This window comes from Ochotona princeps, chromosome 19 (assembly GCF_030435755.1).
Source record: "Ochotona princeps isolate mOchPri1 chromosome 19, mOchPri1.hap1, whole genome shotgun sequence".
NCBI lineage: Eukaryota > Metazoa > Chordata > Mammalia > Lagomorpha > Ochotonidae > Ochotona > Ochotona princeps.
The window spans coordinates 47,666,089-47,692,979 of NC_080850.1; the positions used below are offsets into that span (position 1 = coordinate 47,666,089).

The following is a 26,891-nucleotide window of genomic DNA, read 5'->3' on the forward strand; positions in this document are numbered from 1 at the left end:
CTGAAAGAGAGGGAGACAGATGAAAAAGCTTCCATCTGTCAGTTCACCCCCTGACTGCCTCTAACAGCTGGTCTGGGACAGAAGTGGGAACCAGGAGTTCATTCCAGGCCACCCTCCTGGAGGCTGGAGCCAGAGCAGGGAATTGAACTGGGGCCCTGGGACAGCGCGGGGGGTGGGGGGGGTGGGAGGGGATGCAGGCATCTTAACATTCAGGTGACACACTTGTTCTGAACGCAAAGACTCTGAAGTCCACACAGAGCTCAGACAGCCTTGAGAGAGGGGCAGTGGGAAGGTGGGGATGTGCAGGGACCAGAGTGAGAGACGAGCATGGCGCCAAAGGATAAAGTCGAGCCTTCAGGAGCAGGGCCAGGTGCAACAGAAAGGGTGGAGGGGAACTGACCAGGGGTGTAACAGATTTGACAGTTATGTGTAACTTTCACCACGTCCAAGCCACACGACAAGCTGTATGCAGTCTGTCACCGTATTCCACTCTAGTCAGCACTCACCTCTGTGATCTGTGCGTCTGTACTTACTGTCCTCCCAATTGTGTACATGAGAGCGATCAGCGACGGGGCTCCGTACCTGCAGAGCAGAGGAGGTGCTCAGGATGGGTGCCGCTCGGGGACCAGCGCCTGTTCGTTCTAGTCTCCCTTCTAAGCAAAACAGGTAGGCTCTAGCTCAGCTCAGCCTTTAGAACAAAAACATGCTGTGTAGGAAATTCTATCAACACTGAAGAAACATTTATAGTTAAATGCAGATCCGTGTAACATGCAATATTACAATTTTATTTGACTGCAAAAGCTCCTCTTTTTAATGAATTTTTTAAATTATTATTTTTTTATTTTGATGATCTTTACATAGTTGATTAGGGCGCAAAGGGTCAGGGGCTACAGGAAAGTGGGCAAGACCATTATTTCCACATTCTCTCTCTCCCTTTTTTTCTGTATCTGGGGGAAGGCGGGAAGGGGAATAGATAAAGGGAGAAGCCCCACCCAGCCCCCACCCAGCCCAGGGTCCCCTGTGTGGAGCACGCTCCAAGGGCACTGTTCAAGTAGCTCTGACAGTTCAACTCAGCTCTTCTTAAAAGCAAAAATCCACAGAAGTTGGCAAAGTGCTGTAGCAAGCTTCTCCTCCACCTGCACACAGCCCCCATGACTCCTCTCCATACAGTTCTGACAAGTGCCTAGAATTCCATATTCAAATAAAACTAGGCTTTTCCTGTAGTCTGTGAATCCACTTACAAAGGCTGATAAAAAACAAACAAACAATTCCTACCACATATTATACTACACTTGATCTTAGCCAAAAGGCCAAGAAGCGATTCTTACCACATATTATAAAAAGCCACAAAAAATACTCTTGCTTCCTCTCTGTTGGTACTCTCACAGGCTCCATCTACAGCAGCATGTCCACTTCCTAAAAGGCCAGTAGAGCCTCCATCGATGGTACCAGTATTCAGAAGATCATCTCTGGCCAACACACAATAAGTCACAGCAACCACTGACCAGCACATGGCAATGAGGGGCACAGCCAGGCCCAAAGTGATTTTACTCCATGAAACACCACAGAGCACGCCCCTGATTAGGCCTCCTAGGCAGGATTTGGGGCCTGGTAGAGAAGCAGGGGTCCCCAGATGCACTGGCTGTGTACTCGACTCCACACAGGACCATGAAGGGGACGGCATCCCCACGTCCGTGTGTCACTGTGAGAAGTAACCCCACAAGGGCTCTCACAGTGAGAGGTATCACACCTAGGACCAGACCTGAATGGGAGAGGATGTGGACTTTCTTTGTAAGTTTTTTCTCTTTTCACATTTAGGTGAGCTACCTCTGTCCCTGCCAGACTGTCCCTCACCCACAACCAAGGAACTATCTTCCCAAGGACCAGGTCCCAGCAAGGCAGCATCTGATGGGGATATTTCAGAAGCTCTTTGCCCAGGCTTACCCTGGTTCCATCCCCAAAGTCAAGCCCCAGCCAAAGCTCAAAGCTCAACACATTTAAACAATGAATCAAAACCTTCTGAAAGAGGTAAATGATTCATTAAATAAAGCTACTGACTGGTGGGGAAAAGGGAAGAACAGACAGGATTCTTAGGGTAGTAGGATTCTCTGCAGGGCACGGTGGAGTAGACACATGTATGCAACAGACCCAGGACGGGTAACCCCAGGAGAGACGCCTAGCCAAACCACAGATATGGGGCGGCAATGATGTGCTGGCACAGAACGTTGACACCAGGAGAGGCTGTCAGAGCAGACAGGGCACACACGAACTCTATCCCATGAACTGGTATAAACTTAAAACTGCTCTAAAATTAACTTTTTAAAATCAACTGAAAAGCAAGCTCACTTACTGCATTAGAGTTTTTTTTCTAGAATTCAGACAAATATATCACATCACATGATTAGCTTTCCAAACAAGACAAATGGCAAAACTCTAACTCTTGGCAATTCAAAATATTTAAAAGATACAAAGCTATCAAAAATACAGACACTTGAAGTGTCAACAAAGAACATATTCCTGGCTTCAGTAGCTTCAGTGGTGTCCTCACACAAATCAGTGACTAAGACGCTAGCACTGCATTGTGCCACGGGAACTAGGAAGAGAGCCGAGCTCACAGCCAGGGAGCCGGAGTTCTCCGATTCTCTAGGCACAAACTCTGGGCAAGTTATTTGCCCTTACTAACAGATAATCACTTCACATGTAATTATAATTGTTATATATATAAACACATTGTTCCATTTTACTTGAGAGAGAGAGAAAGAGATTTTCCAACCACTGGTTCACACCCCAGATCCCGACAGCAGCTGAAGCTGGGCCAGGCTGAAGCCAGGTGCCTGGAACTTTAGCTGGGTGTACTACCCACATGGCCACATGGATGGCAGAACCTAACTACTTGAGCCCTCACCTGCCACCCCCCAGGGTGCACATTAGCAGGAAGCTGCAACAAGAAACAGAATTGTGATTGAAACCAAGCACTCTGATGTGGGATTTTGAGTGTCGCTAGCCAAGCTTAAATCTTGTACCAATCACTCATCCCTAAACTGTTATTTTAAAGAATCAACCTTAAGGCATATGTATTTCACTTTAAACATAGCATTTCTACACTTCTAAGGACATTATCAGTGTCACAGACTAGAAAGTGAAAAACATACTGAGAAAAAAACACAGATTAAGGTAGGGAATAATAAACACATGTACCAATATAGTAAGGTAATATTAATAATAATGGGCATTAGCATTCATCACATACCCAACACTGCACACATCACATGGTTAGATCATGTTAAGCCTTCTATAAACAAGGAAATTGAGGGGTCTCAGACTTTAGCCACTAGGCTACTGCTCCAGATCCCTCCACAATTTAAATTTAAATTTACACTTTACGACGTGATACAACGGCTCAATGGCTAAATCCTCACTTTACAAGTACTAGGATCCCATGTGGGTGCTGGTTCATGTCCCAGCTGCTTTACTTTCCATATAGCTCCCTGCTTATGGCTTGAGAAAGCAGTAGAGTACGGCACAAGGCCTTACGGCCCTGCACCCACATGAGAGACCTCAGAGAAGTTCCTGGCTCCTGGCTTCAGATTGACTCAGCTCCAGCTATTGCAGCCATTTGGGGAGTGAATCAGTGGATGGAAGATCTCTCTCTGTCTCTTCATAAATCTGATCTGTTTTTCCAATAAGAATAAATAAAATCTTTCTTAAAAATTTGTTTTACATGCTTCAATGCTATAAACTGCTAAATACTAAAATTAAAATAGGCATGAGACAGCTGAATAGCAATCTAAGCCATTTTAAGGTGTATAGAACACAGTTGAATATAAACCAAAATTAAAATGTCTATGAAGAAGTCACAGGTTGTGGTTGACAACCTGCATTTTACTATTAACATATTGGTTAATCAATACCATGTCAATTAATGCCACAATGTTGTAAATGGTTGGAAATATTATGTTGGGGCTTTTAATTGGTTGGGATGATACTCTGCCGGCTCTACCTTCAGACCAGAGATGGTCTCACCAAGAAACCATTGAACTTACCAGGACAATAAGATGCTGGACTTTATGCTTGGTAAATACCTCCAATGAAAGAATGTCAACTGAATTTGAACTATGGAAATGCAACAAGGTGGGGGGAGGGTCTGGGGAGGGGTGGGGGGAATCCCAGAGCATAAAAAATGTATCACATAATGCAATGTAATTAATTTTTTAAAAAAATGAAATGCAATAAAAATATATGTTTTAAAAAAAAAAACCTAAAAAAATTTTGTTTTAACTGAATACTACATACCTTCATACCACACATAAAAATGTGCTCTTCGGTAGTACAAAGAGATCCAATTAATTTGTAACCATGAAAGAAAGAAAGCTGCTGGCTCACATGAGAGGTGGGAACAGGTCAGACTGGGATAGGCTGCAGTACCTGCTGGCCACATTTGGGACTGGGGGCAGGCCATGCCAGGCTGGGTTAAAGTACTAACCAGCAAAGATCCGGGGCTGGAAGCAGGCCTGGCAGGGGAACTAGGGGAGCTCCTCTGCTGAACCGCAGCTTCCACTGGTGAACACGAGAGCTGGGGCAGGAGGAGAACCAGGCTGAACAAGGCTGAGCATCGTCGTTTATGTCCTTCTATTGCAAAGGAATGAACTGGCCTATGCAGCACCCTCAGCAGCCCAGGCATTCTCTAGCCTTTCGGGTGCTCGGGCCTTAAGCTGGCTGCTTGGCACCTGCTACACCTGCAGCTTGTGAATAGGATTAGGTATTATGGCGCACACATTCATTCTGGGTTTTCAAGAATGCTTGATTAGGAAGTGTACTACAAAGACCAGCCAGCAAGGACATGCTCTCTGGTCATCTGATGTTAGTCACACTGATAGTATGTATTTTGTCTGAAAGAAGGAACAGGAAGTAAGCAGATTTAATCTTAAAAGGTGGAAAATACAAACTTTTAGGAATCCAGACTCCAGCTTTGTCAAGGGAGCCTGACAAACAAAGAACATCCACTCTGAGGCAGTAATGAGCATCGCTCTTAAAGCTATCGCGCTGGATTCCACAGAACAAACGAAGGATCTGTCCAGCACACACAACTTGCTCTAATCCGGGACTCCTAGGACAAATGCGGTGGTGAGTACAGTGGAGAAACGTCTCCCACGAGCTCCATGTGCAGACACCAAGCTAGCGCTGGGGTCACTGCAGCTGCGACATTCTTCAGTCAAAGGACTCCTGGAAGGCACTCGGCCACAGCTGAGCTTCGGTCTTACCTTTCACTCACAGCCTGCCAGTGGTTGATTAAAAAGTCCTTGGCGACGTACCGGCCAACTTCGGAGGCAGCCACGGTTTCAATCACATTCGTTTCATTGAAAACAAGTGGAGATGTAGTGATGGCATATTCCAAATACCTGCGAAAGTACACTGCAAAAACTGAATGACTAAAACGAAAATTCCACATGAAGAGTTAACTTCAACAGAATTAAAATCCCACAATTCTCAGTGATACACAAAAGAACAATGTTTAATTCTCATATTCAGATAAGCACTTTTCTTTTTTAAGATTATTTATTTGAAAGGTAGAGTGGAAGAGCAGGTGGGAGGGAGGGAATGAGACAGAGGTCTTCCCACCAACTATTTCACTCCTCAAACGGCCTCAGTGGCCAGGGATGCGCCATGCTGAACCAGGCCAAAGCCAGGGAGCTGGAACTGCCCTTTGAGCCTCCAAGCAGGCAGCAGGAACCCAGGCTCTTGGGCCATCTTTCTCGGTCTCTGCAGCTGCATTAGCAGACAGCTGGAAGGGAAGCTGAGCAGCTAAGGTGTGAAGCAGGGCTCTGCTACAGGATGCTAGCTTCTCCAGGCAGTGGCCAACGTGCTGCGCCACGATGCTGGTGCCTTAGCACCCTTCCGTTCTCTCTGCGCTTTACTAACTGAATGATTCCTTCCCCAGGCATGTTCATGGCAGGCTGAGTGCAATTACCTGTTAAGTATCCATGGATCTTTACTGCAGCTCAAGGCATAAGCAAACTGCATCCTTTCTTCTTCCACTGTGTTATTAACATAGACGCTGAACAGAAAGTCCCATTCTTCATCACTTCCCAAGGCAATGCCATAACATAGAATCACAGTTTTAATTGGACATGGTATTCTGTAAGACATGATGTGTAATGCTGTTCCTCACAGTAAAGATACATGTTCACCCAGGTTGCTCCATAGTTAGAAGTATACATCCACATTTAAGATCTCAGTCATAGAAGCCAAAAGCAGGGATCTAGAGAAGCAATGGTGTGAACTGCTACTAGCCTTAACAGATCATTGAATTAGTTCAGAAACCTAGCCTTCAGAGAAAGGTTACTCAGGGTCATTCGGTGTGGGTGGATAATGTAGTCTGGTCCCATGCCTCATGATCCTATTCGCTACAAGTCCTCCAGAGGTGGCTCAGTAGTGGTGATGAAGCCAGAAAGGCCACCACAGGCTCTTCTCTGATGAGCTCTACAAGCCCAAGGCAGACACTCTGACGCATTCACAGATATAGACAGGATGTCCCACCCCGGCAGAGTGGCTGGGAGAACACACAGTCTCAACTCAAATCTGTTGCTACACGCAGACCTACAACAGTCAACTGTTTGAAAAGGGGTGGGGAGTATTTGAGAAGAATGGATGGGAAAGATTGATTCAGGGGAAGCAGAACTGCCACCCCCACAGGGAGAGCATCCCCAAGGCCAAGAGCTAGAGGTTTTCCTTGTGTCAAGTGGGATGCAGCCAAGAGGGATTCCCAAGTGACGCTCACTCATCCTGTGGGTGGGTCATCCATTTCCGGAAGAGTTCTCGTGACAGCCCAAGACAGTCTTCAAGGCCCAACCAACATGCAGTTCCAAAGAGTTTCTCCAGGGATATTCTTCAAGGAAAAGCCAAAGAGAAGGTTCATTTTCACCACACCTTCATGGACAGCACCCTTCCAACAACATCAGGTTTCTTACGGAAAGCAGCTTGTGTGGATGACAGATGTGTTTCATACTCAGAGAAATATTTGCTGAAAAGCTCTCCAGCACCAAAAACAAAAAGCCCTTCTGGGTAGGATTTTATATTTTTAAGTGAGACATGAATCACTTTCACCTTTCACCTCCTTCACTCACACACAGGAGCGATCCCCACACCTGCTGTCGAGTTACTTTTTCTCTCTTTTACAATAATGCCTATGGATAAAGAAATGGCTTCAGAGTGCCTGATGTGATATGTTTCATCTGAGAAATGGGAAGAGGATGGTTCATTCTCCCCTTGCGAGGTCATACTCCCTGCTGGGGCGCTGTCTCTGCCTCTTACTGCCTGTTAAGGGAAGAATGAATGCAGCTGTTTGCTTTGGGTTTTGGCTGGACAGGAGCTCACACTATGGCTCAAAGTAAACTCAGTACAAAAGAATTTAATAAAGAAGAAAAAGACATCTTGGCAAGTGATGCCTGGCCATGCATGTCTTCGAATTCTCTCCATGTCTGGGCTCCGAATAAAGGAGCCCAAACTGGCCATCAGCTAGAAAGTGCCGGAGCTGTGCCTCTGTTTCTCCACCCTTCCACTTGACCTGATAAGCAGAAGTGGAATGTTCAGGGCAGAGATCCTCTGGAGACAGTCTGCATGTTTCCATACATGCCCACTCCCTCTCCCCACCCATCCCTGATCCTGGATACATAAAGATGAAGTCCTGGGGAAGCACTATCTGACCTCCCAAGGCAACTCCCAAGAGAAGAACTGGTCCAAGAATGCTGCAAAGTAGAAGCCACTTCAGGGCAACTTAGGAAAGTCAAGTATACATCTGGTTAGCATGTGTACTGCCTATGGAGCATGCTTCTGTCTTCCTGTTCACTCGCACAGCATGGCTTCCCTTCTGTCCCAGGATCCTCTCCCCAACCCTCAGCACCCGGCTTCCATCCACTTTGCTGTCAGCTTTGTTCTTTTGGTCACATGCTCTCAGAAGGCCACTAACTGATGGAACACCTGTATTCTCTCCTGGTCTATTGACCTGCGCAGGTTGCAGACACATTGCTGCCACTTGTTGGTGACAGTTTCCCTTTCTGCATGTAGAAGCCAACCACACACACAAACATCCGGCCCAGGGAGGCCAGCCCCACACAACATCTCTCACCAAAAATGTGAAAATCTGTTCCAGTGCTCCCTCCCCTCCTGCTCACACGCAGACGACTGACACGTATCCTGTCAACCAGCCTTGTTCTCTTTGCATCACAGCAGGATTCCTGTTGGCACAAATGTGCAGGGGGGCGGGGAGTCTCCCCACCTGGCCTTCCCGTAGCTTTTCAATCCACTGGTCTAAGGTAACTCTGGCTAGCACAGCTCTTCCCCCAAGGAGGACACACTTGCAGTTTCCACCAACAGCCTATGGTACGAGAGCATCCAGGCTGTAACAGCTATGTGTACATGTGGTGTTCTGCAGGTCAAGCAGGATCCCAGGGTGTTATTTTCTATGTGGACACACACACAGCCCACCTATTCCAGTCATTATGACACCTCTCAGGAATCGCTAGGTATGAAAGATTTTTTTATGAATTCAAAAGCCTGAATGTGAATGAGAATCATTTCATGCAACTATCACTGCTTAAAATTACTTACAGAGCTAAATAGTCATCTTGTAAGACCACCACATTTTCACGGATTATAGTTGAGTAAATAGTCCAAATTGACTTGATTCTCTTTAATAGATACTTCTATAAACAACAACATAAACACATTGTTAGTTCCCTCACCACTGAATGTTCACTGCATCTGTACTTATTTACAAAGATGTTGGTACAAAAAGGAAAAAACAGTTCTTCACAGATTATTTTTGTTAGGCTTGTATTAGTAAATGTCTAACTCAAATGTATAACTGGTCTATTTTTTAACCCATTTAGGTTGTTACCTTCTATGTAAAATGCCATTTATAACAATAGCATTGTGATTAGAAGGGTTAAAAAAAAGAACAGTGCATGAAAGTACCCTGCCTGGCAGGGGTAAGTGCTAACTTTCAGCTGTTATTACCAGTTCATGTCACTCATTTCCAGTTGTCTGTAAAACAGAGAAATCTAACACACGAAACAATTAACCTCTTCACTTTAGAACTCTCATGCTAAGTATATATACTGTCACAGCCACAGGGAGAACTGATATGTGCCCGGACACCAGCCTGACGCAAAGTTCCTCCAACTGAGCTCTCAGCAGGTAATACAGCTCCAGGAACACACGAGTCCACTTGCTGAAAATTTAAAAATCAAGTCATTTTCATTTCTTTACACTAGACATGACAAATGACCAAATTCAACCCCACACACATCTAAGGGGCTCCTACTGATCACCACCCCATTTAACCAGGCACCTATCAGTTCCTTGGACACAGGAAGAAGAGAGATGAGGCCCTGAGAGGTTGCGATCACACCCTCTGGTTGCCCCAGGAACTGCACACTCTCCTGGCCACTGGTCTTAGCTTGCTCCATTTCTGATCCAGTCTCCTGCTAATGTGCCTGGGAAAGAAGCAGAGGATGGCTCAAGTGAATTGGCCCCTGCAGCCATGTGAGAGACCTGGAAGAAATGCATCGTTCCTGGCTTTAGCGTGGCCCAGCCTTGGCCACTGTGGTCATCTGGTGAAAGATCTCTCTCTCTCTCTTTGTAACTCTGACTTTCAAATAAGTAAATGTATCTTTTTTTTTTTTTTAAAGATTCCAGTTCCATCCACTTTGATTTCTGAGACACATCTCACATCACCAGGAATGAAACCCTCTTCCAAATTTCATTCACACTCATCCCCCAGTCCAGTTCTGTGACTGATGAAAAGTAACGGGCTCGGGCCCGGCGGCATGGCCAAGCGGCTAAAGTCCTCGCCTTGAACGCCCCGGGATCCCATATGGGTGCTGGTTCTAATCCCGGCAGCTCCACTTCCCATCCAGCTCCCTGCTTGTGGCCTGGGAAAGCAGTCGAGCACGGCCCAAGGCTTTGGGACTCTGCACCCGCGTGGGAGACCCGGGAGAGGTTCCTGGCTCCTGGCTTCAGATCGGCGCGCACCGGCCGTTGCGGCTCACTTGGGGAGTGAATCATCGGACGGAAGATCTTCCTCTCTGTCTCTCCTCCTCTCTGTATATCTAACTTTGTAATAAAAATAAATCTTAAAAAAAAAAAAAAAAAGAAAAGTAACGGGCTGGGCCCAGTGCCTTAGCCTAGTGGCTGGGGTCCTCGCCTTGCATGGGCCAGGATCTCATGTGGGCTCCTGTTTGTGTTCCAGCAATTCCACTATACATCCATCTTGTGGCCCAGAAGGGCAGTAGGAGATGACCCAAGGCCTTGGGGCACTACACCCACATGGGAGCCCCAGAGGAGGCTCCTGGCTCCTGGCTTCGGATCGGCTCATTCCCAGCCCTTGCAGTCACTTAGGGAGTGAACCAGTGGATGAAGGATCTTTCTTTCTGTCTCTCCTTCTCTCTGCAAACCTACCTTTCCAATAAAAAGAAATCAATCTTAAAAAAAATAATAAAAGCAATCAGCCACAGCGATTTAACTAACAGACTACCACTTTGGGAAGACCTGTCACAAATGCTGGCTAGAACACGAAAACAGCAAGAGGAGATTTACTGAAAAACTGTGTAACAAAGCATGGAGTTACCTTACCTTTAATAATGGGTACATATCATAGTTGCTTGCATCAGAAACAAGATCACTGGTTACCAAGTTTTCCAAGACTGCACGCCATACTATGATTTCATCTTCTTCAGCAAGGTACTTGGTTAAATCAAGTGCCGTTTCGATGCCAATATAATTATTTCTGTTTGGTTGTAAAAAGCACACACTCAGAAAATCTTCAATTGCTAAATGATTTGCATACTTTCTCTATGTGGCTTCAGTGAGGTATGTGGGTAACTCGGGAAGCGGGAGGCAGAGGTGCCACTGAAGGGAAGATGGAGCCCCAGCAACGCTGCTAGAATCTTCATCTCAATTCCATATAATCAAACGCCTACACACTTGGCAACAGAAGAAATAAAGGCCAAATGTTGAATTAACTACCGGGCAGGAAGATATGTGTGCATTTACTGATCTTTCCTGTGAGAGCACACTTTCCACCTAAGAATGATTCAATCATTCCGTCTAATGTTCTGACAGTGCACGGTGGGCACACCAACCGCCAACTACGAAACTGCGCTTGCCTCTCACGCATGAGAGGCTGTTACTGAAAAGCCTCAGGAAAAGGCAATGAACATAGTACAGCAGCAAGGCAGGAAAGCAGTGTGAAGTCAGAGGAAGATGGAAAAGTGTGGGAAGGCCCCACGGAGGAGGGGTCCTTGTAAACAGCACTGAAGGATGCGATGGACCAAGATGGGAATAGAGGCAGGACGCACCCAGGACTGAGGCTGAGCAGATGGCGGAGGCGAGGCTTGCTCTGTGCACAGGGACACATGGGAGCTAACAGGCAGGGGCTTAAATGTCAGGATCAAGAGTCCAGATTCAGCAGCAAGGTGCTTTGGGCATTTAAACAACTTGGGTAATATGATGAAAGTGATTCATAAGATTGCATTGCAATAGTGCTTCAGAAAACAGAATGAACTTCGAAAGGTCAAAAAGCTGGAGGTGAAGGCAACAGGCTGGCAAAAGATGGTGAGAGCTTGGCTCAGTGTGAGAGGACTGCAGGCAGTAGTCCAAGGACCTTGCTCAGAATGGGCCTAGCTGAGCTAGAGAGAGGGAGGAAGGGAAGGAGGTAGGGGTCTCTCTCTGACAGGAAGGGAAGACAGACGGGAGCCAGCCCTAAGGATGCTCACAGCAGGAGAGGCAGAGGCTGAGGACAGCAGCAGGTGGCCCAGCAGGAGTACTCAGGAGTGTGGACCCGCCGTGGGGGTCGCGGGGCGTTAGGGGCTTCTGCGAGCACAGGACAGAAAGAGGCGCAGGTCACTGAGGGGAAAACAGACAAAATCAAGAGGTATTTACTCTAGATATATGACAGGCCAAATAACAGAATAAACGATATAACTGACTATACAACGTTATCTCAGAAAGTTTATGGAAAATTAAATGAAACAATGTTTATTTTGCTGAAAAATTATTTTTGGAAATCCATGCAGCTTCTTCATAACACATATCTCTGTGAACTGAAGTCATCTCATAAACTTTAATTTTATTGACTGAAAAATTCTGAACACGTATTAATTTACCTGATTCAAGAGTTGGCCATGGAGCTTATATTGAGTAAATGTAATCTACACAAAATTGACGATTCTGCAACCTCATGGCAGCTCCATGGAAACCCTCCGCCTTGGGCTTATGGACAGCTCTCCCCCTCAGCTGACAGACGGCCCTCCCCCTCAGTTGACAGACGGCCCTCCCCCATGACTGACAGACGGCCCTCCCCCTCGGCTGACAGACGGCCCTCCCCCTAGGCTGACAGACGGCCCTCCCCCTCAGTTGACAGACGGCCCTCCCCCATGACTGACAGACGGCCCTCCCCCTCAGTTGACAGACGGCCCTCCCCCATGACTGACAGACGGCCCTCCCCCTCAGCTGACAGACGGCCCTCCCCCTCAGTTGACAGACGGCCCTCCCCCTCAGTTGACAGACGGCCCTCCCCCTCAGTTGACAGACGGCCCTCCCCCTCGGCTGACAGACGGCCCTCCCCCATGACTGACAGATGGCCCTCCCCCTCGGCTGACAGACGGCCCTCCCCCATGACTGACAGATGGCCCTCCCCCTCGGCTGACAGACCACTCAGACTCCACTCCGACAGCCCTGTTCCTGGCAGCACTGCTAGTCCATACTGGCATCCATCTGGGGGCAGAATCGGCCCCTCATTTCCCCCGGCTAGTGCCTGCACACCCCGAGGATCCATCTGCAGCCAGGAGGCCATGACCTTCGTACAGTTTTGAAGACACTCACTAAAAGCGTGAGAAAGAAAGTGTACTCACTTGGATAAGGAAAAGGCATCATCAATCAGCTGCAGCCTGTGAACCACAGGAATGGCCTGGAGAATTTGAGCCATGTACGTGCAGGAAAAGAAGAGAACATTTTTTGGGTCAAAACACTCAAAATAACAGTAACGGTTCAAACATCAGTGCTGCCCACAAAGCACTTGCACGTGAACTGTCTCATGTGTTAGAGCGGGCCCCACAGGCCATTCATCACACATCTGCTGTGGATACACGTTCCCCTGGACATCAATCACAAGGCTTCCACACGCAGGAGGCGCGCCAGCACACTCCTGGAACAAGTCACGCTGAAACTGAAAACAGCAACCAGACTCCAGGGCCTCCCCCGAAGCCCAGCACATGTTCCATGCCTTAGAATGGCTGGAATGAGAGAGAGGCCCTCACGGAACACAGAGGGGCTGCACCAAAGTCCATGGAAGATGCTTACGAAGAAACAATTACACACCACTTCACAACTTATTGCATCAAAAGAAACTTACGGTGTAAATTTCATTTTACATATTTTTTGAAGTCTTATTTAGCACTATTTTGGTAATACTGGGGAAGTCTCTTAAGTAGTATCTGACATCTGAGGACTTCACTACTGTGACTCAGCATCACCCCCAGAAAAACAGGGGAGACAGTGCCAGCCTTGCTCTGCAGACAGCTGTTCAACTGGCACTGCCAGGCACGAGGCAGCTCATGTCGGCCCTTCACGGAGCCAGCAGTGTGCAAGACCTGCCTCCGAATCCTCGCTCCGCCAGCTGCCTTCCAGGATCCAGCCAGCCAATCCTCACTGTCCCCTTGGTGGCCCCTGCATTCCTCTTGGCAGCAATCAACCCACATTTTCCACATCGCCATTACTGGTAACCATGCTCTATATGCTCACCTATTGTGCTACAGAAATAATTTACCTGCACTTCTCAAAAAGTGAGTCTTACAAGTGGCCTCAATAAATCACTAACATGATGGCATGGCTCAGAGTGCACTTAGCAACTAGTAAGTACTCAGCCACTCTGAAAGCGCCTGGAGGGAAGGCAGCACGGCAAGTGGCCCAGGAGGTGTTCTGTTCAAAATGTCAGTAGGTTGGGCCCAGCGTCGTGGCCTAGTGGCTAAAGCCCTTGCCTTGAACGCGCCAGGATCCCATATGGGCACCAGTTCTAATCCCGGCAGCCTCCTGTGTGGGAGACTCGGAAGAGGTTCCTGGCTCCGGACTTTGGATTGGCACAGCTCCAGCCATTGTGGTCACTTATTGGACAGAGAATCTTCCTCTCTGTCTCTCCTCCTCTCTGTATATCTGACTTTGTAATAAAAATAAATAAATCTTTAAAAAAAAAGAAAAATGTCAGTAGGTTTTTGAAGACATCACTGACCACACAGACTGCACACAACACAGGTGATCTGGCCTACAAGACTTCACAAGACCAAACTGCACGAGAAGTTTCATTGCAGGGTCTGAGTGACCTGAGGAGGAGCTTAAGATGCCTTAAGCATATACAAAGGGCCCGCATAAAATAGAATATATGATTATATTTCCATTTAAAGTGGATACATGGGATAAATGGAAGCAGCACATTTAAGCAATTTGCCCAAGAAAAACAAAACTCATAATTAATAGGGAAATCTCTTCTGATTCTTACCTGGAACGTTAAGACTGGGGACAGGAAGACTGGCATGAAGCAGCACAGTGCTGGCAGCCCAAATCCTCCCCTCCCAAGCAGCTCTCCGAGGTCGGGGGCACGGGGAGGCTCACCCCAGCAGGCAGGCTGGCCCCCAGCGTCCAGAGCCTGCTCTGAAAAATGTCCACTGACCAAGATCAAACCTTACCTTGGGATCTGTTTCAAGCTGTTGTTGTAATTTCTTCCAACCCAAGTTATCATAATTAACTCTGTAATATCCAGTCATGTTAGAATTTAAAATCACCCAGTCATGGTCAGAATCTGTAACTTGCATTTCAGGAAACGCTTCTACAAAGAGATGTAGAAATAGTTTTAAATTGTACATTTTAAAAAAGAGATTCAGCATTTATACTCTACATGGTTAATGATTAATGCTAAACAATAAGCAAAAGAAAACGAAAAACAATTATGAGAATTCTAGAGCAGGAGCAGGTCGTTGGCCCGGTAGTTAGAACGCTTGTGGGGACATCTCATGGGGAAGAGTTCTTGGGGCTCCCGACTCCAGCTTCCTGCCAAGGCAGTCTGGAGAGCCAGCAGTGGGCTCCGGAACTGAGTCTCTACTCGCTCTGGAAACAAGGCTTGCATTCCTGACTCAAGCCCAACCTGAGCCACTGCAGGCATTAGGGAGTAAGAATCAGCAGTCGAGCTTCCTCTAGCTTTCTCTCTCTCTCTCTCTCTCTCTCTCTCTCTCTCTCTCTCCTCCTTCAAAGAAATAAACAAAACATTTTAACAAATTGGGGCCACCGTTACAGTGCAGTGGGTGAAGCAGGCGCCTCAGACTCCACATGGGCCCCAGTTCACTCGGGCTGGTTCCACTTGCGAGCCAGCTCTGTGCGAACGCCCCTGCAAAGGCAGCAGAGCCAGCCTCAGTGCTCTGGCCCACCGCTGGCTGTGACACGTTCCTCCCACGGCAGAGGCGTTTGGGTTTGGGGATAAAGCAACAGATGGAAGATCTCTCTCTCTCTCTTCTTCCTTCTCTCTGTCCCTCCTTCCCTGCCTTCCTCCTTCCCTTCTTCCTGGTCACTTTACTTTTCAAATAAATCAATCAATCTTTAAAATATGCATATATCTTTTTAAATTCTATACCTATTTTTAATTTTAGGATACAGTTCGTAAGCTCTGGGTTTTCCCCTCCCCCTCTTCAAGTCTCCTTCCCACCTTGATTTCCCCTATACTATTACAATAGTATAGTTTATCTTAGATTTAAAAAGAATTCTAAAATGTATAGCTCTTACCATATCATATTTTCATATATAATGTATTTTTGCTTTAAATTTTTCTTAAGAGCCTCATGTTCAACAAGAATGACACATTTTAGTTTTAACTGAAGCAACTTTTCAAAAGCTAAACATTTCAACCTTTTATTCATTGCCTTTATATATGCATATATGTGAAGATGGCTTTTAAAATTTGTTACTTACTGCTGCTTTTATCTAGCCAGACTAAAGATTGTGTAGTTCCATTTTTTATCCAAAGAATAGGAATAATCCATGTGTCACTTATTGGGAGAAAATAAAACATTTCGTTAAGTTCCACACATAACATGCATGCTAAGTCAACATTGAAGAGGTGACAGAACAGCAGAGAGCTCGGGGCCCCTGACCGCAGCCCTGCTCCCGGGGTCACATGCCGCTGGGGCCGGGGTCACCAGGGCTACTCGCCCAAGCCTCCTTCTCGGTGCATTGTAAGCAGCTTCATCTCAATAGCCATCACGACTGTCTTCTAACTGAAATCTTCCAGGCCTGTTTACGCCCAACTAGTCCCACTACATTCAGTAGGAGGCTGCAGACGGGCCTGAGCTCATCCAAGCCCACAGGACGGAAGTCATTTCTGGAGCAGCAGCTTCACAAAGGTTTCAAAAATACTTTCCAGCCTTAAGCTTTCTCCCCCCCAAGGAAAGCATCCAACAGGAGCTGGCCGGGACACTGGTATTTATTGAATGTCTATGCTCTCTCCACATTGTGCGCGTAACCTGGAGCAAAGAGCTGACCACAGCGGCACATTAGTCACAGGAAGAGGCACGCCACCCGCAGCTTGCACGGTGCCTCCAGTCTTGCACAAACTCCTGCAAGCCCGGGTTCTCAGAGACTGTCAAGTGTGGGTCCATGTTCCCGTGCACAGCTAAGACACAGCTTCATCTCAACTTCACAGGGCGTTACAGGGAGAAGGACACTTGGAGTCTCCTCTCTCCCCTCCCTAAGGTTCTACATAAAGAGGAGGACTGATTGTAAATTTTGGCAATGTCACTTGCAGATTTATTGTTCATTTGTGCTTTGCCTTAAATGCTACGAACGGCAGAAAATTATCTAATAATTGAAGAAATGGAAGGAGAAAGTGAGGAAAGAACATGTCATTCCACTTTCGCAGCACTCCCTGGGATGCATGCTACTAGATTAATCTTAGAAAGGCGACTCAGACTCAGCAAATTTGTTGAATTATGGTGAAGTCAGTATGTGAACCAGGGTCCGACCCAATCTGGTTTGGCTTCAAATACACTCCCACATACCCACATGGGCACACACACACCCTCATGCTTGCACAGACACATGCACACACTACATGTTCACAGACACACACACAGAGGCATGCAGACCCCATGCTCACCTCACAGAACTCTCCAAGGACACAGGGCTCTGCCTTCCTGCCTGTCTTACAGCCCCAAAAGATTACTACTCCTGCTAGAGGGCCAAAGCTCATGAACTGGAACCCAAGGCAGTGGGGAGCGGCACTGCTTTGAACCCCAACTGAAGGCCTCGGGCCCAGCTCAGGATCAGCAGCTTCCCTGCTACCCGCTTAGCCCAAGGGGACGGTCCTGTGGGATCCCTTTGTAAATGGGTGTGTGCCCTGCAAGGGTCCTGCTCCTTGACCACCTCCAACCAAGTCCCACCCAAGGAAGGAGAGAGGTAGCTGGAGGGCAGAACCACTTACTTATGGGTGACAAGGGTCTGAACCTTTCCCAGATAAAACGGCTCCTGTCGCACAACGCCCGTGGATACATTTAAAGTGACAACTGGAAATCCACTCCGGTGTGTCCAGCTGTCCATTATGCTTTTCACTGTCATTGGCAAGACAATTGTACTCTGGTCCTCTATGGCCTGTTGTTTTTTTTTTTTAACAAATAATCACAAAACCAGATAGGGTTAGCAGCAAAACCTGTTAAAGCAGCCATCTCCTAACAGAAGCTCTGTTTCTGGCCTACTCCGTGTTCCCTGGTGGGTGACACTTGGGGCAGATGGCAGTGAGTTGTGAACTCTGTGTCCACACACAGCTCCAGAGTCCATGACTGCATTCACTGAAGGCACTGAGCCCTGGGAACCGCGGCGGCCCTCCCAGAAAGGGGGCACCATGTCCTAGGGAAGGGCTCCCCAGGAACCACTGCTCGCCACAGCCTCCTGCCCTGGCAGCAGACACAGAGGACAGCACAGTTACCATTTGGAAATGTCTCCACAAATCATCTTGCTCAGCATTCGAGTAAGAAAAAGCCTCCAGATAGGACTATAAAAACAGAAAAGATAAGGTTACGAAGGAAGTCAAAGCAATGGATGTGGCCAAGCTGACAACAGCTTTTGTTGTTGTTTTTTGCCAACTCACCTTGAGGGCTGTGATAAAGACACGCTCACCCAGGAAGTTGTGGAGCATCCTGGCCAGAGACGCTCCCTAGGGACACAAAGGCAGCCGTTATCAGAACTCCTGGGCGCACTTGCAGCTTTTTCCACCCAGTTTTCAGCTGAATGCACACTGCCATCCTCAGAATCTACACTAGGTGACTTCCCACAAGGACAGAGGGAACCCTGATGGTCTTTACCTTGTGGTATGTGAACAGATCAAAGAGCTCATTGATTTCACTCGTGTCTGTGAAATTTCCCACTCTCGAGGACACAGCTCTGGTCACCAAGGCGTGATCTTCTCCGAGAATAATGTGCAAAATGTTGGCTAAAAATATCTCATTCTACAAAGGAGAACATGGAGGCGTCAGTGGTCCTGGAAGAGCGTTAAAGCCTGCTGCTGGGCCCGGCGCCGTGGCTAGCGGCTGAAGTCCTCGCCTTGAACGTGCCAGGATCCCATATGGGCGCCGGTTCTAATTCCGGCAGCCCCGCTTCCCTTCCAGTTCCCTGCCTGTGGCCTGGGAAAGCAGTCAAGGCCGGCCCAAAGCCTTGGGACCCTGTACCTGCGTGGGAGACCTGCAGGAAGTTCCTGGCTCCTGGCTTAGGATTGGTGCAGCACTGGCCATGTGGTCACTTGGAGAGTGACTCACTGGACGGATGATCTTTCTCTCTGTCTCTCCTCCTCTCTGTATTTCTGACTTTACAATAAAAACAAATAAATCTTAAAAAAAAAAAAAAAGCCTGCTGCTCAAGTAGCCAGAGGGAACAGCAAACAAATATCCGTAACTGCAGTATTCAGGACAAGGCAGGACTGCTGGAACAACAAAGCTGTAGGACACTCTCTGGCTCATTTCATACCTTAATCACCACCTGAAGGCAGAGAGTCCAAGAGAAGAAAGGGAGAGAGAGAGGGAGAGAGATCTCCCATATGCTGGTTCACTCCCCAAATGTCTGCAGCAGCCAGGACTAGCCCAATCCAGAGCCAAAGCCAGGGGCTCTGGGGCTCCCACATGGGCACAGGGGCTCGAGCACATGGCCCAGCTTCTCCTGCTTTCCTGGGTTTGAGAGATTGAAAGTGGAGCAGCTGGGAATCAAACTGGTGCCCATATAGGACCTAGCATCACAGGCAGTTCACCCACCACACTAATCCTCATTTTGTATTTCTTAGTTTGATTTTTTAAAAAGTCATTTATATAAACTAGTGTGCTTTCCAAGAGTCACTGACATTTCTCCTAGAAAGGTCCTGGCCTCTGGCAAGGCCTCCATCAGACAGCCAGTCTAGGGGGTTGGAATTCTCTAGAATTTTATTTATAATTTTATTAGTGACTCCTTAACATTGATAAATCTCTCACAAGGACATGAACAGACCAAAAGCATGCCATATTTATAGATTCACAAGCTCACAAACCACTTCCTTTATAACTGGGAATAAATTCAAAGACGGGATACCTCAGCCAATGGCGCCTGCACTATGGGAAGGGAATTCATTACACTGTAATGAGGACCACAGAGCTGTCCAAACGACCAGCTCCTTCTCTCCTCTCCAACGATGAGCCTCCCTCTGTCTCTCTAAGGATAAGCCTCTCTCTCCTCCCTCCCCTCTGACACAGGGCGGGGCAGTGTTTTGCTTGACGGAAACCCCACCAACAGCCAGAGAGGGGCTGGGCTGCCCACGCCAGAGCACAGAGCAGTGCAGCAGCTGGGCAGACAGGGCCAGGTGACCTGTGCTGACTTCGGGAACCCACAAACCAGCCTCTGGGGATTTGTCAGCATCATGTTCTAAGACAGCTGCTTTCGGTAGGAGCTTACATTTCTCACAAGCTACTCGATGTGGATCCTGCTAGAATTAGCTGGCAGCATAGCAGGATGGCAGGGAACCGTTCATGCGGGTGGGTCTTGCATTAGGCACAGGTTTTGGTAGCTTCATGCTGAGGAGCCTTGAGGGGCTCACTGCTGACTCACGTGTCATATCTCCACCCATCATCTCACGTCCCAGTGTGAACACCACAGTCATGAGATGAGCACACTTCATTCCTACCTTGTTTATTCCCATAGCACTGAAAACTTTCTACCCCACTTACTCATTACAGCTATTAGAAATGGCGCGACCTCAGGGCTGATGCTGCGGCATGCAGGGTGAAGCCAGCGCCAGCTACACTGACATCTCTGATATGGGCCCCAATTCGTGTCCTGGCTGCTCCACTTTCAACCCAGATCTCTGCTTTTCTCCTCAGAAAAGCAGCTGAAGATGGCCAAGTGTTTGGGACGCTGCATCCACATGGCAATCATGGATGAAGCTCCTGGCTTTGGACTATCCCGGCCGTGACCACTGCAGCAACCTAGAGAGAGAACCAGAAGATGGAAGGCTCTCTTTCTCTCTCCGCCTCCATCCTGCTTTCTCTCTCTGTCTGTAACTCTGATTTTAAATAGAAACAAATCTTAAGGGGAAAAAGTGCTGTGCTTTCTTGATTATGCCTGTAAGGGCTGCCACACTACAAATGAGATCAAAAGAGAAACTCAATGAGGATTATCACAGGCGACTCAAATCAGACTTCTTCCTTTCAAAGTACAGGTCAGACTTTGCAAAAAAACAAAACACACAATTAAAACTGAATATCCAGCTACCTAACACCTCTTGTTTTGCTGAGGGGCAGTCACAGACTTAATCATTGTTCTGCTATTAGTTAGAAGTTCAAGTTGCTCTGATTTCTTGCTGTTAGGGCCCATGTCAGCAAACACTTTTGTATGTAAAGCATTATCTCTGTTCAAGACATATCCCTTTGAGAACGGACTGCCACGCCTCTGCCTGCCTGTATAGGTTTTCCTCAGTCTTGGCATGACTTTAATCACACAAAGCAAACACCTCTTTTTCCGTACATTTCAGGCAGTTCAACTCTGGGACCCCGATAAAGTGATGCCTGTTTCAGTCCTGCCAGAGAAAATATAACATAAAAAGTACGTTAACTTTAAATTTTTTTAATAAAAAGGATTATGTGATAAGCACAGAAAGAGACAGAGGGCAAGAGAGAGAGCTCCCACCCACCAGCTCATGCCTCAGACACCTACAACTCAATCCAAGGTATCCCACAGGAGTGGCGGGAGCCCATTTGGGCGGGCCATCAATGCCGCCTCCCAGGGTGGGCACTGGTAGGAACCTGGAGCTGGGAGCCAGAGCGAGGCATGGAGCCCAGGTGTTCCAGTGTGGGACATGGTCCTCTTAACTGCTACAACAGACACCTCACCCCACATTACAAATGTAAGAGGAAAACATCTGGCCACTGCATCAAACCGTACAGCCACTGTTGCTGTCCCTGCAGATAAGGACATTCCAGAGAAGGCCTGTGTCTCTCAGAACCTGCTCTCCTCCTTTCCTGTTGTGAGTTAAAGTGGTTAAAGGCATGGGCTCCAGGGGCAGGAATCTGCCCAGCAGCCGAGGCACCGCTTCAGACAACACAGCCCTTACCTAGCTCCGGGTACGAGTCCTGGCTTGTCTGCATCCAGTCCAGCTTGCTGCCAACAGGTGCTCTCTAGCGGGCAGCTGGCAATGGCTCAAGTTCTTGGAAACCTGCCATCTGCATGGCAGACCTGGACAGAGCTGCCTCCCAGTTCAGCCCGGCTCAGCTTTGACTGTTGAGGGCCTTTGGGGAATGAACTAGCGGAAGAATGATCTTACTGTCTGTCTTTGTCTCTGCCTTTCAAATATAATGAAAACAAATTTTAACAGGTACAGGCTTTGCAGTTTAAACCCTCCGTCAGCCTCTTGGAGTCAGGTGACTCACAATAGTCACCACACCTCCCTCTGCAACTGATGCACCCCTAGAAAACAGGGAACCGGGAGGGCAGCACTGTCCTTGCTGCGGGAAGTTCAGAGCACAAGGACTGGCAGACAGAGTGTGTTCCACAAGGAACCAACCGCTGTGTCCCAACCGCTGTTGGGCTGTTTTCCTGGGCACTGGATGAGGCCAAGTAGACCAACCCCTGTAAGCAAGCGAGTGCTGGCTTGGCAGTCAGTGTCCCAGTAGCACAAGGTGCATGCCCAGTAATTTGACGCTAAGTACATGTGCAGCCATTTCAATGGTGAGGTACTGCAACACATAGGTCTCCCAGTGCTTGCCCCTGCCCACCTGCAGTACTGCTGAAGGCCTGAATCATGATGGGGCCCCTGGCCAGCCTGCTCCTCCAGAGGGCAGACAGGAGGGAGATGGAGGAGAGCCAGTGAGCAAGGTCAGAACTACCTGCCTTCGGCCCTTAACTCCATGAGCCGTGACACATGGCTTCCTCACCTCCAGCTGAAACTAGACCAAGAAACAGAAAACACAATTTTTTTTACTGAATTTCAAGCAATTTACTAGATTACACAGAAGCCCCACTTCTTGGTACCCATGCTTTTTTTTTTTAAGATTTATTTTATTGGACAGTCAGATATACAGAGAGGAGGCTGCAACAGCTGGAGCTGAGCTGATCTGAAGCAAGGAGCCCGGAACCTCTTCCAGGTCTCCAACATGGGTGCAGGGTCCCAAAGCTTTGGGCTGCCCTTAACTGCTTTCCCAGGCCACAAGCAGGAAGCTGGATGGGAAGCGGGGCAGCTGGGATTAGAATTGGTGCCCATATGGGTTTCTGGCACGTGTGAGGTGAGGACTTTAGCCGCTAAGCTATCGCGATGCTGGGCCCAGTCCCCTTGCTTTTAACAAACAAAGCCAACTTCCCCAAGTCTGGAGATCTGAAGCTCACCTGCCTATGGTTAAATACATTCAGTCCCACTAGCAACTGAGAAACTAGAAAGAACTCAACAGGACAAAAAGACATTGTTATCATCCTAGCCCTGAAAGTAGTAGAAATGTAGAAAGGCTGGATACTGATAATTCCCATTTTAGATTCAGTATATGGTAAATCAGATTTTATGTTGATGACGTAGTCTATTCAATTAAGAAAAAAGGGGAAATACTATTGTTTTTTAGGATGAAACTTTTTTCCTTACCAACACAGTTAATCTGGGAGACAACCAAACGTTTTCAGAAACAGTTCTATGGGGGCACACACCACAAGTGCTTCTGTTCTCTGAAACAGAGGTGTGCACGAGTTTGTGGGCACAGGGACTTGACAGAAGCGCCACCTGTGGCTCTGGGCAGGCGACCCCGCCCACACACACACAGCCCTGTGCCCCAGAGGGCCCTCTGCAGAGCATGGCAGGAGAGCACAGGTGGGACTGCGTCATGTCTGGGACCCCTGGGCAGGGGGAGACCTTGTGCACCGTACTCAATGCTTCTTTGCCTGGGTCTCCTCATCCACAAACTGAACAGCATCAGCACCTGCGCCTTCTGCTCCAGTTAAGGCTCTAGCGACTCCCTGAAGGACCTTTCTCTCTCTCTCTCTCTTTTTTTGGCCACACAAGCAACAAAAACAAGCATCTACCTTACTCATCTTCCACAAAACTAACTAAAATAACAAAAATGACATAATCTCACAATCTCCTTTACTTTTATTTAACATATTGATTTTTCAACTTAATTCTTTGAATAACTGAAAGTATAGGAAAGACATACAGAGAGAGAGAGAGCCCACTCCGTCCCCAGACACCTGCAGCAGTCCTTGGCTAGAGCTGAAGACGGTGACAGGGAACTCAACCCATGCCTCCCACGTGTATGGCAAAGATCCAACTACTTTAGCGGGAAACTGGAGTCAGGGCATTAAACCTGGTATATGCACGTGTGAATGGGCACCTTAAACACAGGCCAAACACCTGGCCCAAACCTGCCTTAAAATGGCAAGTTCCTCTGTAAAGAAGCTCTAACCACAGGGGACCAACATTTCAAATAGTACCAAGCTCGCTCGTGGGTGAGGGCAGGGACAGGAGAGGAGGTCACACACCCAGCTCCAGGACCAGTGGCAGGTGACAAGAGGAAGAAGTGGGAAAGAATGGCTGTAAGGACCAGAGAGGAGTCAGGAATAGGAGATGTGAGCCCAGAAGGACCCGCACACTGCCAAAGAACTGAGCTGTACACCAAAAAGTAACATTAAACATAAACATCTAACTACCTAATTACTCTAAATAAATATCACAGTTATGGCCTATAGTCGAAATAACCAGATCTGCATATCCAGGGCTTCATTTTTCAGCATGTTACTCGTTCCTCAAATCAGCAAACATGCCAGCCAGAGTCCTCAGTCACAGAAAGCACCACATTATCCATCATTGTTTCTGCTGTACCGCTTAGTCCAGGCAGCAGCAAAAGCAGCCCAAAACCTACTGACAGGGCAAGATTATACACCAACACCTTCTCAGGGGATACTGGGTGAGGAAACAGGGGAGCTAACACATAATCCTGTTTTCAAAAAGAATTTGGGCAGTTGCAGAAATGCTCACAACAGAGCATGAAACAGACACATTTCTATGCAATTCCCACTTTCAAAACTATTGACAACAGGGAAGGGATCTGGAATAAAAAAATTAAAGAATAAATACACCGTCTCTGAAGTGCTTGGGGTGCCCACAGTTTTCCTAACTTTTTCTGAATTTTACATATTTTAACCATGAATAAATACACATTACTTTTATATAAGCAAAAAACATTAAGTAAATATAGCACATATACTTACTCTTGGGAGTTTGGGATTGAGGTAGTTAATCACTCCAAGTTCCAAATAAGATGCAAAGCCCTCACTGAGCCAGAGATTGTTCCACCAGTCCATGGTAACCAAGTTTCCAAACCACTTTCAAAGATGGGAGAGAAAAGACAGCGCTCTTAAATTTAAGTTAGATGTGTTACAATTGCATGTTAAGTAAATGTACAATCAAAAGACAGAATTAGACTTCCATTGCCTTCAATAATAAAATGTGAAAAAGATAATGACTCTGCAAACCATCCTGTTGCTTTAACATGTGGAGACATTACAAATACATCCCTCTGAAACAACCGTCTCAAGTGCAGTGACTGGAAGTGTGCTGCTCAAGCATGAGCTCAAGCAGTCTCCCCCTTTGCTGAGCACCTGCCAGCTCCAGCTCCTCGTATTCTACATACGCTACAATGGGACTCTGCTGGGAGCGCGTAGGCTCTAAGAACACAGCTGGACTTGGCCTGTGCAGAAATTGCTCAAGCAATCCTTTGTTCCATAACATGGTCCAGCTGTAATTACTTCTAGCTGAGCTTAAGAGGTGGAAAAAGTGTCAAATGGTTGATAAACAGAATTAGGAAAGAAAATTGCAGTAACTTCTAAAACAAATAAATTTGTGCCCTGGTATTTAATCAAGCTCTTAAAGCCATTGTGCTGGCCTAATAGTTGGTGGCCAAAACAACACACGGTTCCAAAACAACACACGGTTGACACTTGGGGTGACAGGTGAAAGTGCAGTCAGGCTAGAATAGGAAATGATACTTCACATGACAGGTGAAGTGTGGCTGTGTGTGTTCTGTGCACTTTGGCATAACCCAACCCTGGCCCACCACTCCTCCCACGAGGCCTCTAGGCCACCAGCCTCTGATCACACATACCCTCCCTTTCCTCACTGCTCTGCTTTTCTGGGGAAGGACACTGCCGGCTGCCTTCCTGAGAGAGAAGGAGGAACATTTTACCACGTGCCTGGTGTCCGATCTCATGGGAGACGATGTAGGTGATCATAGCCTTTCTCTCTGTCAGCTGGTCACTGGGCCGCAGCAACAACAGAGATTCATCAAACATCATCAGGCCCCAGTTTTCCATCGCATGCTTGTCAAAAACAGGCAAGGCAATTAAATCTAAGTGGATTTAAATGGGGGAAAAATGAAATCATCCTTCTAAAAACAACATGGGGTTTGTGGACATAAATTATCTCAAAAATTAAATCATAAACCTAGGAAAAACAAAAGGGAACGTTTATAACCAAAGGGATAGGAAGACTGTTCAAAGATGAATACCAAAGACAGCCACCAGGAAATAAACCGTGCAGGCAATACAAGAATCAAATACCTCCATGAAGGGAACTGCATCCAAAATACACTCAACAGCAAGGAAACAACCAATGTCATCACTAAATGGGCAGAGATCCGCACCGATGCTTTGGCAAAAGAGGTACAGAAATGGCAGACAAAGATTCCCAATGTTATCAGTCCTCAGAGAACTGCACAACACTGCTGATGCTGTCAGGATGGCAAACTCAGACCCTGCCAACACCAAGTGCTGACAAGGAGGGGAGGGGAGGTCAGAACAGGGCAGGAAAGGGGAGGGGAGAGGAAGAGAGGGGAGAGGAAGAGAGGGTAGGGAAGGGGAGGACATGGGAGGGAGAGGAGAGGAGAGAGGGAAGGGAAGGGGAAGAGGAAGGGGAAGGGAAGGGAAGGGAAGGGAAGGGAAGGGAAGGGAAGGGCAGAAAACTGGAGAGAAAGCAAGGAAATGGGAGGGGAAGGGAGGGAAGAAGAGGGGAGGGGAAGGAAGCAGAGTATCCCACCTGCTCACCTCCTGCCTTGTCCCCACATCCTCCGCCCAGCATGGCCCCTCAACCCCCACCTGCTCACCTTCCTGCATTGTCCCCACACGCATGACATCCATTAATCTCTTTCCTCTTACAGAAGGTTCCAGAAGGATCTAGCATTAGAACCACACAGCGTGTGATATTTCCAGAAAGACCTCCAATGACCACCATAGCATGTTTCACTTCTATGAGATCATAATCTTACAAGCATGTTCATGTCCAATGTGCCATTTCACAACTTCTGAGTCTTAAA

At 47.5% G+C, this 26,891-nt stretch overlaps 1 protein-coding gene and 1 pseudogene across 2 annotated transcripts in view; both read right to left on the reverse strand.

Annotated features, from left to right (window-relative positions):
- LVRN (laeverin) overlaps positions 1–26,891 on the reverse strand; it is a 55,167-nt gene that overhangs the window by 3,092 nt on the left and 25,184 nt on the right. Inside the window, exons 5-19 of one of the 2 annotated variants that reach the window (XM_004586352.3) lie at positions 25,774–25,928; positions 24,793–24,906; positions 18,396–18,539; positions 18,182–18,247; positions 18,020–18,085; positions 17,519–17,685; positions 16,012–16,088; positions 14,739–14,878; positions 12,912–12,967; positions 10,633–10,786; positions 8,608–8,702; positions 6,779–6,886; positions 5,969–6,136; positions 5,262–5,399; positions 507–582 (exon numbers count right to left, since the gene is read on the reverse strand). In XM_004586352.3, coding sequence (XP_004586409.2) covers positions 507–582; positions 5,262–5,399; positions 5,969–6,136; positions 6,779–6,886; positions 8,608–8,702; positions 10,633–10,786; positions 12,912–12,967; positions 14,739–14,878; positions 16,012–16,088; positions 17,519–17,685; positions 18,020–18,085; positions 18,182–18,247; positions 18,396–18,539; positions 24,793–24,906; positions 25,774–25,928 — 1,724 coding nt within the window. The remainder of the gene's footprint in view (positions 1–506; positions 583–5,261; positions 5,400–5,968; positions 6,137–6,778; positions 6,887–8,607; positions 8,703–10,632; positions 10,787–12,911; positions 12,968–14,738; positions 14,879–16,011; positions 16,089–17,518; positions 17,686–18,019; positions 18,086–18,181; positions 18,248–18,395; positions 18,540–24,792; positions 24,907–25,773; positions 25,929–26,891) is intronic. The other variant, XM_058677538.1, reaches the window with a different exon arrangement.
- Positions 1,175–1,322, reverse strand: LOC118760143 (U2 spliceosomal RNA; annotated as a pseudogene).